At 38.8% G+C, this 13798-nt stretch overlaps 1 protein-coding gene across 6 annotated transcripts in view; it reads left to right on the top strand.

Moving 5' to 3' along the window:
• LOC107732474 (semaphorin-6D-like) overlaps positions 1 to 7400 on the top strand; it is a 175559-nt gene extending 168159 nt beyond the window's left edge. For all 6 annotated transcript variants that reach the window (XM_016543815.1, XM_016543819.1, XM_016543818.1 and 3 more), the window contains one exon: positions 5588 to 7400. In XM_016543815.1, coding sequence (XP_016399301.1) covers positions 5588 to 6864 — 1277 coding nt within the window. In that variant the 3' untranslated portion in view covers positions 6865 to 7400. The remainder of the gene's footprint in view (positions 1 to 5587) is intronic.
• The last annotated feature ends 6398 nt before the right edge of the window (positions 7401 to 13798 follow it).

Below are 13798 nucleotides of genomic sequence, written 5' to 3'. Positions count from 1 at the left end.
AACTGTCTATTGACTCTTTTTTTTTTTTTTTTGTCTCAAATAGTTCATAATTTTCTTTTAAGGATTAGAGATACTTGAGCAACTCAGGCTTCAGAAGTGAGGCTGTAGCGAGTTTCCCGCATGCTTGTTTGCTTCTCTAGGGTCGTAAGATCTCGAGCTTGACCAGCCACTGGCTTCCATTGAGTTTTCACATTTGTTTCCCTATCTGCTTGTGTGGTGTGTCAAAAAGTATGTGTGAACCTGCTGCATGAATCTTAACGCCATCTCTCGATTGAAAGCGCGTTTTCAGTTTGCTGAAGAGAAGAGTCGATCTCTTATCAGATACCTGCTTTATTCGGCTTTGAATGCATGATGCATCATATTATGCATGATGTTTTGAAATGTTATATTCTGTCAAATGTGTTGACTTTAGTGGATTCTAAAGGTCCTTTCACATGATTCACATCAACCTTATCCAATGAATTAAAATCTGCAGGGTTACCCCTGGTACTGTCTCGCAGTGCAACTTGTTCACTGCTGGCCTCTTGAAGCACATGATTACTGGACAGTTTGCATGAGGCATCATTACATGGATGGTATTGTCACAAAAATTACTTATACAGCAACCTCAAAGGAATGTGGCATTTAGAGGAAAAAAGCATTACTTTTTATTTTATTATTTAAAAATGTTTTTATATTATTTATACATTTATTTAAAATATATAAAACGTATATGATATAAAATGCCTTTTTTTTAAATGATAACAAAATAATAGTAACACCAAATCAAAACAATTGCTTGGACTTTTTTGTTTTAAGCTCAAATGCATGTTAACCTGTTCATTTGCTAACAAAATATGGTTTAAATATTTAATAAGCCATATATAATAAACCATATATTAATGTTTTTCTTGCTAGAAGTCTCTCCTCCATGACTGTATCCACATTGTTTTCACATGAAGGTAAAAAACGGCGCATGCGCTTCTGTTGAGATCAAGCCCTGATGCCAATTATGTGAAAAGGACTTAATTGATAGATATATATATAATTAATATATTTTATGAAGGATGCTAATGTATAAAAGTGTTAATAATGCTATTTCCATGTCAATTCCTGTCAAATCATTTACCTGCCAGAAAAATGACTTCATTAAATCTTCTGCAGAATCTATCAAATAAAGCATTTAGGGGACAAGAGCGCTGAGCTGAAAATGCAAGTCTATTCAGACAGAATATTTTCTCATTTCCTGCATTCACGGATTTCAGACGTGCTCAATTATTTACTTCTGTTTGCTGTTCTCTGTGTACCTGCTCATATTGTCAAATATATTCCACCATGAGGTAAAGTAATACTCATCCGTGTTTAATTTTCCAGTGGATTTTGCACTTCTGTGTGGAGATTAGATGATGTCAGTCACCTTTTGCATAAATTAATTTGCTCCCATTTTTGGCATTTACTAGGATTGAACTAGATACAAAAGGGCTTGATTTCAACTTCTCATGGCCCTCAATAAAGCCGTCTGGAAAGTTCTACAGACAATGCAAAATTGTTCAGCAGTGAATTTGTAAAAGGCTTTCAGCTGAGACCCCACAGACATTCATTTCTAGTTCTGAAGGCTGATTTTTTTCCCATATTCTTGATGGTATACAAATTCAAGTTGAAGCTTTTTAAAATGTAAAATGTTTAATCCCCTGAACTACACAACTAGTGCTACTACTAAAGATCCTGTTGTTTTGAAAAAGTAATATCAGTTGCTTGAGCAAAAGCAAAAAAAAAAACATCTGCGTGATTAAAAGAACTGCACTCTTCCCAGCTTTGGGATTTCGGTATGTCCTGCTTATTCCACATGCAGCCCGGGAAAAATTATTTATGACAGCATTGCTGCTTTCACATCAACGCAAAAACACTAGAGGTAATTGGGTAATCAAGAAGAGAGACTATTGAATGCCCTGAAAAACCATGAGCCTAACACAACTAACATCTCCCAAAAACACCAAGTATGTGATGGCCAGGATACAGTACTTAACATCTACAGTACTAAAAGGTTGCAAAAGGGGATTTTCATTGCATTGCCATAGATGAACCATTTTGGGTTCCCCGAAGAACCTTTCAGTGAACCATTTTTTCTTAGTGTTATGAACATTTAAAATAATTTAAATATCCATTTCCTTTATAAATGTGCGATGGAAAGGATCTTCAAGGAACCATAGATTCCAAAGAAGAACCTTTAACAATGTAGTCTCTTTACAGATTAGATTATACCTCCTCCTCTTAGTGAAAGCGAAATCAAAACTGAAAACAGAGAACCTTAAGACCTGCATAGATATAGTCTCCCAGAAAAAAGGCTGTTTTCTTCTCACCTTTGTTCTGAGATAAAGAGCATAAACTGAACAACAGTAGCCCTTGAAGCTCTGTGACTCCTAGTATCCCACTATCACCAAATGGGCCTGATCTATTCAGTGATATCAAATTTATGGTGCATAAAAAGTTCCATTCCCGAGCCTTTCACAGGCAATCAGCCACACACAGAGAGCGAGAGAAAAGGATAGACACCAACAAAGCATTTAAAGAAACAAGGGTTTGTGTGTGAACGTGTTAAAGGGATAGTACACCCAAACATTCAAATTCTTTCGTTGTTTACCTGTATAAATTTGTTGGACAAAACATTCTTCAAGATACCTTTTATGTTCCACAGAAAAATTTAATATAAGTTTGGAGCAACATAAGGGTGAATAAATGATGACAGAATTCTCATATTTGGGTGAAGTATACCTATGTGGAGTACAAAATAAAAAATTATATTTCTCATGATTTTACCATTAGCCCACAGCAGTGCATTTAATGATGTTATACTCATAGGTGATATTTCACACTTGTTGAGCTTCACTAATAATAAAATTCTGCCATCCTAATGACTTTTGATAAAAGTCCCATCTAAAAGTAATTTATATATAAATTTGCCATTAAAAATCCCTTTGGCCAGCTAGTTTCTCCATATTTTACAGATAAACAATAGCCTGACTGAGATTACGTGTGTTCTGAACATGGAGACTTATGCTGCTGCTCTTGCAAAGGTTCAAACCGTTTCAGCTGAGGCCAAAACAGCAGCAGTTTTAATGTCATTATTATATAAATGGTGATAACCAAATTTTACACCATTTCTGTAATCTTAAATAAACATGTTAACTTTGGCAGCCCTATAGTATATACACGCTTATTTTTTAGCAGAGCTTTGAGAGATTGCTCACAGGTCTGCTTTCAATTAAACATACTTTTTTTGCCCTCCAGCTTTTTATGGATGTCTCCAGCACTTCTTTCTCCCACTCTCCAGTTCTTTGCGAAGGAGTTACTAGGGTTTTGACAGAGGCCTACACAATCTCTCACACAGCCGAAAGGAAGATTGAAAGACTTAGTTTTCACCACTGAAAATCTGTCCTGATGATCATCTTGTTTGCATGGTCCTGAAAATAACTGACCCAATTACAAAGCCAACTAGATATATGTTTAAAGTTCATTTATTTTCAGTTTTTGTGTCAGTGAAAACTCTACTAAAACTCTAACTATTGTTAGCTTGAATAAACTGCATTGTTATAAAGTGTTAGCATGCATTAGGCCTGTTTTTTTATTTCGATACTGATAAATTAATATTAAGATTTGATATCTAATTTGTGCTTTAAAAAATTACCTTTGGAAGTATTTGTCCTTGTGTTTGTACTAGTGTACTGTACAAAAAATGAAAGAGGACCACAAACCTGTTGTGACACTAAACGTGTGTGCTTGTGAGTCACCCATCACGTAGCATATGCCTGCCCTCAGTGCTTCCCAGGGGCCAAAGACAGTTTATAGACCAGCAGAAAGCAGACGAATGAGTCAGAGAAAGATAAAGGTTCCTTCTATTATTCATAACATAACATAACATCTTCCAGTATATTTGCACGCAAGTCTGTTATAGCTTACAAGAAAATGAGGCAAACTCTGACAGGTCTATTAGAAGTTTTATTCAGTTGTGTGTAAACATTAAACATGTCAGTTATGATGCCTCAGAAACTCCATCTTATTAAAACAACAACAACAAAACCGTTACATGCTTCCAATAACTATTCTGTGAGACCAGGAGAAGTATGCGCACTAGGCTACTCTTTTAGAAGTTATCTTCGCTATAACTCGTTCTGGTTTGCATCTATACACCGTTAAGTAGAAACATTTTTACAGGAGAGAATTGAGTTGGCGGGAAGCTTTCCTCCTGCTGTAGCTAGCTTAGCACAGTTGCTGTCCTGCTAATGTGTTTGTATTGATGCCTGAAGGAAGATTATCCTTGTTTTTCTCACATAGAGTTATTATGCATTCATAGTTGTATTTTTGCTTGCAGCAGCTAGAAAAAGCACAATATAGCGCCTCTCTCTCGCTCTCTCCCTAACTCGATAACTCTCTAACGGTGGTCCACCCACTCTGTTCTTACACTGTGTTGGGTTTGCCATTGCTGTTCGCTGACGTGAGCATCAGTAAGCCTTCGTTGGCCTTGCCAAAAGTCTTAAGCAACTAATAACATCTTACTTGTAACATCTATTTTTAGTTTTGCGCCTCTGCAGTCTGCAACAAATGTTGCCCTAGCTTTGATTAGCAAGTTACAATTAGTAAGCAGCGTTTATTTAGCGTTTTTTAATCTAGCTTTACTAGCTTTCTTAGTTATCTAGCTTTTATATATTTACTATTTGTTCATTTTAATCTTCATATCCATCTGTGCATATGTCTTGCTTTCTTTCACCTCTCTTCACTTTCATGGCTGTGATGTGTATAAAAAGATTGGTTGCGTTTACAAAACTAGGACAAGCCATTTTAAATGTGCTGCCTAAATTTTCAGTTTTGATAAGTAATACATCAACACTGTAAAGGAATCTGTGCTCATCAAGTGATTTCAAAGGGTCTTTGATGTTGTATTAAAATTAATCAAGACATAATATTTCAGTTCTTAGCTGACACTTTTTAATACCTTTTTGTAAAATACTCTCAATGTAAAATACCTCTTAACAGCAGATTTTTCCATTTACTGGCTCTCTTAGAAACAAAAAAGAACAGAAAAATGAGAAGAACAAGGAAAGGCTGACTGCGCAGATGGCAGTGGGAGTTACTAATTATCTGAGCATGCACATGTTACTGAAATCACCTCTACCCTCAGCTCATTAAGACCGTAAGGTGGTCTGTGCATTCATTTTAATTTGCAGTCACTGAAAACATCTTCATATCATTTTCGCACCACCTTAACGCCATATGCAGCTTAATGTAGAACAGCACAATCAGCTGTGAGTCAAGCACATAGCACTGCTGCTCTTGAGACTGTGGCTAATGAGAGAACCACTTTAGCTCCCTACAAGACCATTAGCAATTGTTCTTGAGGCTCTAGAGTTATTTGATGTTGAACCAATGAGCATTTGCAGATTGATTCAGAACGGCCTGCTCAGCCAGCGCTCTGCTTTGTTTGTCAGCAGTTTCTAACATGCATAGAAGTCTACTAAGAACTCTGCAGACTCACACTGATAAAAGCTAACCTAACTGGCACCTCACTGTGTCTTTACAGTGCACTCATCTTTCTCTCTTCCCCTCTCTGCAGGAGTGCGCCGACCCCCTGAGGTAGATAAGTCCAACCACAGTGTTCACTACACTCTGCTCATTGCGTGTGTCCTGGTGGCGTTTGTCCTGGGAGCTTTCCTCTCCGGATTCCTCGTTTCCTGTTACTGCAACCACAACGTGAACAAGACCAAAAGGCTGTCGAAAGATCTAGAAGCACCAATCCCGCATGCTCTATCCTTGCGCAGCCTGGCCAAGCTAAATGGCTTGCTGGAGAGCCAAAACAAGGACGAGAAGCTGGAGGTATCCTCCCCCAAACTCTATAACTCTTTCTTTGCGAATGGAAAAGAGCAGGCGCATCGCAGGAATGTCCATCATGCTGCCATGACAGAACTCATTCACCCACATCATCACCACTCCACAGAGCTCTCTGGCCTTCCGACGCCTGATTCGACACCAGAGCTCCCGATCAAGAGTATGAAGGCCTTCAAGAACCAATGGGAGAAGAATCAAAACTGCAATAACGGTAAAGAACCCAAGTCCCATAACATGGGAGCATCTCGGCCGACCACTGGGATGCAGCATCAGATTTTCCCCTTCTCCCAAGGACTGACCAACGGACAAGTACTAGGTAGCTCAGCACACATGGAGGAACGCAAAGTCTACAATGCGGAGCGTGTGGCAAGCCAGCCGTATCACTGCTACCCGCACAAGATTGTGGATGTCACCTCGCTTGATGAGCTTCTGAAACACATCCACGAAATTAATGTGGCTACGGGCAAGAGTCCCACTGTCCTCACCTCGTCCATGTCAGCCAACGCTGGTCAGATGGCATTCGCAAACCGCGTACAGCCGCAGATCCCAGAAACAGAGTCTGCGCCGTACTATAGTTCCTCCACTCTTCCTCGGGACAGTCTTACTCGCCGCATGGATGTCCCACCAGAGATTCCTCATCATCATCAATCCACTCTGGAGAGAGTGTCCCGTCACCAGTCTCAACGCCACTCTTTGATTACCACTCCCAAGATGCCCAGTGGGGGCGTAGTGCCACGGCAGCACAGCTTCAACCAACGTAGCGCCCATCAGCCCCTGCTGCTCTCCCGAATGAACTCTAACGGCAGCAGTTCAGGTTGCGATGTATGGCACCCACTCATCCCTAACGGATACCTAACTCGCCAGCATAGCTACAGCGAGCAGCTGGAAGTCCACCGTGGAGCTATTGTCCGTCGGACAGCCTCACTCAAGCCCGACGTCCCACCCAAACCGCTGTTCATCCCTGCTAGCTCGCCTGTAAACCAGGCAGGGAAGTTCAACTACTGAACGACAGAGAAGAAAAGCCTGTGGTTTTTCGTAAAAGGCTACTCGACCTCTCAGAACTGATTGTGGTCTAGAATAGTTAAAAGATTGGACAAAAAAAAAAGTTGCCTTTATGAGGGAACAAAAAAAATCCTCTGGAGATTGGCTGCCAGTGTTGTCGATTTTACATTTGAACTATGACCTGTTTTTCTCTGTTTCATGAATATATTTGTACCATATTGGTATTGTTCAGCTATTGGCCATTAGGAGAAGAGGAGTTACAGGAGTCCACCTAGATTTAGGCTGCCACAGTGATAAGTGTGTGGCTTTACGGTGTTACTTTGGACTGTCCGGACAGGTGTCACATATCCAAAACTCTGGACCTGAACTTTTATCTGAACAAGTGTACACACCTTGTTTGATATTCTGATCTTTCTTGCGTTGGCTTAACTATTCTGTTGATGTAGAGTTGATGAACTGTGCTGATCCCAATTAGAAATGTGTATATATGCATGCGTGTGTGCGCGTGTGTGTGTGTGTGTATATATATATATATAAATATATATGTATGTGTGTGTACATATACATACTAGGGGTGTAACGGTTCACAAAATTCACGGTTCGGTTCGATACGACAGTGGTGTCATGGTTCGGTATGTTTTTGATGGGGTGGGGGGGTAATTGGTTACGTCGCAATGTTGGAAATATTTCTGTTTTAAACCATGAAGGCGAGCCAATGGATATCACACAAGCACGCGTTTACACACATGCAAATTTGCTCAAGAGTTATGCTGGTGAACGTCTTAATCTCAGTCAATTCACTATGCAGAAAGTGAAAGTGAAAGTAAAAGTGGAATGACGGAGCTTTCGGCATCTGACGCCGCAAATTCTCTCTGAGACGACGAGAGACGAATCTACTTCAACATGCTGATAACGGTATAGCTGTCTTCATTTATTCCCTTAATATTTCTCTTGTGGCCTGTACATAGTGAAAAAGAAATGAGAAGAAACGTATTTCGTGTTAAACAGGTTGTTTTTGAAAGTCGGGGCTTGAAATAAAAGATTTTTATTTACTTGATGACTGCAGTGTTAATATTTTAATTATAGGACTATAATTCATTATGATTGACCTGTTTTAAAAGACCTTTTTAAAAACATTTTAATTGAGGAGTAAATAGCCTGATCTTGTCCTCGCAGCGCGTCAGTTATGCGGTAGGCCTAATTATTGTGGGGCAAATTAATTGTAATTTTAATTTAATAATAAAAGTAACTTCATGATAATAATAATAGGCCTAATAAAAATAAGAATGTAGCAGGCCTACATTAATTGGAAATGCCAAATCCTCTTAATATTGCCAATAATTGATGTTTTTGACAATATCTCTGGCTATCGTCGATAAGATCATCGTCTTTCGACGCAACCCAACAAGGGGAGGTTATCGCGGGGCAGACAGCACTTTGCCCTTTAACGTCGTTTGGGCAGCCTTGTTGAGCGCGGCGACACTGAGAACATTATATTTCACACACTTTAAGCTCTTTCATTTTCCAAATGTATGCTAATAGTATTAATCCAACGAATCATTCGGTTTGTAATGCGTACCGAACCGAAAGCCTTGTACTGAACGGTTCAATATGAATACGCGTATCGTTACACCCCTAATACATACCCAGTGTATGTATCTAGATTACTGAAATGGTTTAGCCCCCTCAACAAGTTCCTTTGCCTTATTTTGAAAGCAGATGTGCTGTTGAAATGCCCACACAACCTGAAATGATCTCTGTAAAATCCATAAGCAATAATCTCCACCCCATCCTGTCCACTCTAGTGTAATGCAGTTACAACAACTCAAACTCAATAAAGTTCAAATTCAGATGATTAAATATGGCTAGAGATACAGTTACGTCTGAATGCTCGGGCCCAAGTGAGGTGAATCAGGCTTAGTGTTATGAAGGAGATGTATGTATATACCTAAGAGGAATGTATTCTTTCTCAATACGCTGCAGAATCAGTGTGAGGTGCTCCAGTATTTACCCTCTGTCTCCTCTGTTAAAATCATTTAATCAGTGAATCCAAATTTAATCTCTTAGAGCAGAATCATCGAACACTGTGTCCTAACCAGGCGTGTTAAACCAAAAAATCTCTTCTATGTAAATCTTACATTTTTGTGTTAAACCATCCCTGACCACTTTCTGTGTTCTATTAAATATTGTCCCACCCACACTGATTGGTCTAAACTTCTGCTCCATAAACATCAAATACCTGCTGATTGGCTCTGAATGTGTCGTGCCATGGAGCAGTTTGACACACTGAAGCTGGTCGCACCTGGATAGGACACGGCGTAAGAGTCCAGAACAAAACGATTTCTGACTTTCGTTATTCCTATATTATGTTCAAATGTATCGATATTAACACTAAAACTGTTTCGTGTAAATAGATGAACAATAACTAGCCAAATTTTAATTGTTTGTGTAAATTTGTGCCTTATTTAATATGATGTGTTAAAGGGGGGTGGCGGCAGAGTGGGAGAGGGGACATATGAAAAGGGCAGAGAGGCCGTCATTTATCTTTTTATTTTTAATATTTGTAATTTTTTTAAGCTTGGTTGTCTGTATGTCATAACTGTTGTAGATATGTTTCTAGATATTTTTAATATCCCGAGGCTGTGTCGCTTTTGCATTTGGAACAACATCTACATAGTTTTCTCTCCAAAGAGTCTGTCTGTCTGTCTGTCTGTTTATCTATCTATCGTTCTATCTATCTATCATTCTGTCTATCGTTTTATCTATCGTTCTGTCTATCGTTCTAATGTTCTATCATTCTTTCTATCTACCTATCACTCTGTATCCTATCTATTTCTATGTATTTCACTTTCTCTTTCTATCTATCAGTCATTCTATCGATCGTTCTATCTATCTCTCATTCTTACTATCACTCTGTCTATCCTGTCTATTGTTCTATGTCTTTCTCTTTTGTTTTCTTTTTTTTTGCTTGCTTTCATGTTGAACTCAGTCCTCACTGACAGGTTTGTTCTGAGATATATGAAGTAAGATGTAAGATACGAGAACTTCTAAACTGCAGCGTGTCTTCAGATCTTATGTTTAATGGCGAGAGCAAGACTTCTTAGGCTTTGCACTCTGTTTGGAGGAGAGACTTGTGTGCGTGTGTGTGTGTGTGTGTACTTCACGAGGAGACCATATCAGTTGGCTGTAGTTCAAACACATACCTCCCTTTGCTTTTTCCCAGTACTTCAGTCTGGCAGAGTAACTCAGAACAGTTCCTCTGCTCAAAGTCATCATCTTCTTCTTCAGTCTGTCTTAAGATTCTATGATGTGTCGGCTTTTGCATAAATTTTTGGTGCTGGTCTGAGATAGTTTTTATCATGTACACTTGAATGAACCTTTCAATTTGTCTGCGTGTAACTGTGTGCTCTGTTGCCCCTCACAAAACCAAATGCAATGTCACATTTTAATAGACTGCTACCACATCATATGCATCCCAGTTGGAAAATGGACTGAGGGTTGAATCCCTGCACCATACTCGACGGAAATCTGGAGCGAGTAGACTGAGTGGAAAGAGACTGGTGTAGTTTCTTTGAATTTCTATAGATATTATGATGTAAAGGGAACTGCGTGTGTCCGTTTTATCTGCTTTAACCATTGAGGTTTCTGTTATTGCACAGTGTAAATACAATCCTGGAGTTTCCCAGGATTCAGTGCTCTGTTATGATTACTATTGGGCAAAGCCCTATGGATTCTCCACCTCTGCTTTTATGGAATACTGTTGTATTTTCCTTATAACAGAAATAAATGAGAGATCATAACATGCATATTTTTTACTGATTGTGTCATTTGATAATTTTACAAAGTTTACATGCGTTTCTCTTTATTTGTCACTTTTCAGATGGCTTGTAATGCATGTTTTGCAGGGAAAAAAAACACATTTGGTTGTAGTCAAGGTCTCTCGGCTCTCATGATGAAAAAATACATTTGTCACTTTTCAGATGGCTTGTAATGCATGTTTTGCAGGGAAAAAAACACATTTGGTTGTAGGCAAGGTCTCCCGGCTCTCCCGATGAAAAAATATAGCTGATTCTGATGTTGTTGGCCAACCGCAGCTGCACTACAAGGATGCAATGGATGATGTTTACCGTACCGCTCAAGGGCCAAAAATGACTTAATAGCCAATTAGTTCCTCTGGGCCCTAGAATTGACGGTGAATATATATTAAAAGTGACGTCAATGGCTCTGTAGTCAAATTGGGAGTGCATGGAATTTATGCTTTTACTATGGTTACAAGTTTACAGCACAGTTCTACAATACAATTAGTGGATAAGGTTAAAGATGCAGGTTCTGCTTCTCCACATGTGAATATATTATAGGACAGTTATATATGCATGTGTTTCACACATGAAGATTCTCCAATGGTAAACAAGATGTGCTTAACATTTTACTGCATGCCTGAGTCTGTGCACTTCAAGATTTCAAGATTTTCCCATTTCAACTGCTTTCTCGGTACTGTCTTCCATGAATAGAAACAAGCTCCACAGAAAGAAAATAAAGCCATGATCTTGATCCATGAGACGGTGCACCTTGTTTAAACGTTGCCTGTTGGTTTTCTGTTCTTGTTCAAAAGATTCAATTCTTCTGCCCTCCCTGTTCAAAGGGCCTGCTGGCTACAGATCTGAGGACGTTCTGAAGATGAACGGCACAGAACTTACTGGCTTTCACTGGAAATCTGTGTTGTTATTTGCTCTATTGTTGTGGCTTCTTTGTCTTCTCATTGATTCAGCTCCACAGTGCCACATATTGGTAACATTAGTTTTGTCTTTGCTTTAAATCATTCTTGTCATTCTGTAAAAGATTAATGAAAGATCACCGGAATCGTTGTTTTCACTGAGCTTCGTCAGGTCCAAATGCAACTGCTTATAACCATCCAGCCAATGTAAGCAAGGCAGAACATGTTCAGCTTCCTACAGTTACTTATTTCCCAAGAAAACAGCCCTTATGGGCACTCAACATCTCGCACCAGACTTTATTTATCCACAGATTTATGTTGTATTAGGTAATTTTGCAACAAGTTATGATTTTCTATCCTACTGCTCTATGTGGTGTTCACTTCCCCTCTTTCTATCCATAAAGACTCTGGTGCAGATAAGTGGCTCTGGATTCAGCGGACACACTAACTGCAGGTTGTCTGACAGGTGGAGCCGAACAGTCTCAGTTATTACCCACAGTTCTTAGTTCAGTACTCATCAGGTGTCATCAAGAGAGCTACCTGATATCACCCCCATGAGAATCATCACATTCACACCAGAGTACACCTTCACGTCTCCTGGTTCTTGCTCCATCATTTTCTTTAGCTCTCTCTTGCTTTCACTAGTTGGCTGTGTTTCTCTGGCTGGTTGTCAGCGCTCTGAGAGCGAGAGGGCATCAGAGAGATGTACTCTGGGAGATGGAATGAACGTTTTTCATCTTACAACTGTCAAGAGCAGTCCAACCTTTCTGTAGATTAAATTGCATACATTTTGTTTTTCGATATATAGAATTTCATCATCGCAGGTGGAGAACAGCTATGGTATAGTCTGTTCATTGGATCCAAAGGAAAAGGGGGCCCTGTGAATTTTAGCGATGACCCTGAACCTGCTCAGCATCTGCTGTTCACTCAACCCAGAAAGGTTTTTGTGAAAATGTTATGGTGGTTTGTAGTGATATATTTGGCTGCTTGAGTTTGTTTGTCATTGTATGGTCTGTCTTTTTTTTTCTTTTTCACAATAACACAGCTGAAAGGATGTATACAGAACAGTGCATGACAATAGACACTGCTGACATTGCGACATGCAACTCTGCTGACTACATATGTCTGTGTGTGTCTGCATGTGTGTGTACTCAGACTTTTTGTATGAAGTGGGGCTCTATTTAGCTGTTGATGGATAACATTATTTTGCCCCTTTATGGAGTGCTGAGGCTTTTCTGATTTTGATCACTGTTTCCGAAATTAAATTTTCCAATATGTGCCAGGTATATTGTTTATTGTTGGGCTTTTTTATAACCGTATATAAAATCAGATGTGTCATACGAATTAATTTATTAACATAATTTTTCAATCCAAATAATTGGATTGAGAATTTATTACCTCTTACCCATAAACTTAAATCAACATCAACAGATATTTTATGTGCCCAGAAGAGAAAAGAACTTGAATATAAAAAAAATAACATTGAATATGTAAACAAAATCAGTTATTCGTTACCCTTTTTTAACTTTTTTCTGACCTTATTACTTCATTTCTGACCTTGGTATCTTAATTTAAGGCATCACCAGTAAATCACTGCTATGATCAGAATCATTCTCCTTTGCTTTCGTGTCTCTTTTGTAAAGTTTTTCTTTTCCTTCCTCCTTCTCTGTATGCTCTCTTTTGCTGTTGTGTCTTTTTCTCGTATCTGTGAGATCATCTTGAAGGATTTAGCTGATAGTCATGGTTATGATATCGCTGCCGTGTTTGGCATAATATACGATGCTGCACTCCTTCATTTGCATTATTTTTAGTACAAAGAGATGGATGCTTCAGATATTAAAAAATAACCTCCCATTTATTGTTTGTTATTATTGTTTTCCACTGAGAATGTGGGTTGTATCATTCATTACTGTAAATGAAGAATGTTAAAAATACTCCTTGTGCTTTATGAAACTGAACTTGCTATTTTAGTGAATTGCTGAAGTCTTCTACATAGACTGGTGTCAGATATTAATATTTGTTTCCCCAGACTGAGCTGTAGCCTAGTTGAAAATATATGTTCACCTTCAGTTATAAGTGGTTATAAATTGATTTGTTTCCCCAGACTGAGCTGTAGCCTAGTTGAAAATATATGTTCACCTTCAGTTATAAGTGGTTATAAATTGATTTGTTTCCCCAGACTGAGCTGTAGCCTAGTTGAAAATATATGTTCACCTTCAGTTA

Source organism: Sinocyclocheilus rhinocerous, unplaced genomic scaffold (assembly GCF_001515625.1).
Source record: "Sinocyclocheilus rhinocerous isolate Xijiao unplaced genomic scaffold, SAMN03320098_v1.1 scaffold3081, whole genome shotgun sequence".
Taxonomy (NCBI): domain Eukaryota; kingdom Metazoa; phylum Chordata; class Actinopteri; order Cypriniformes; family Cyprinidae; genus Sinocyclocheilus; species Sinocyclocheilus rhinocerous.
Note: the sequence above shows the minus strand (reverse complement) of the source record. Positions and strands in the feature narration are given on the sequence as shown.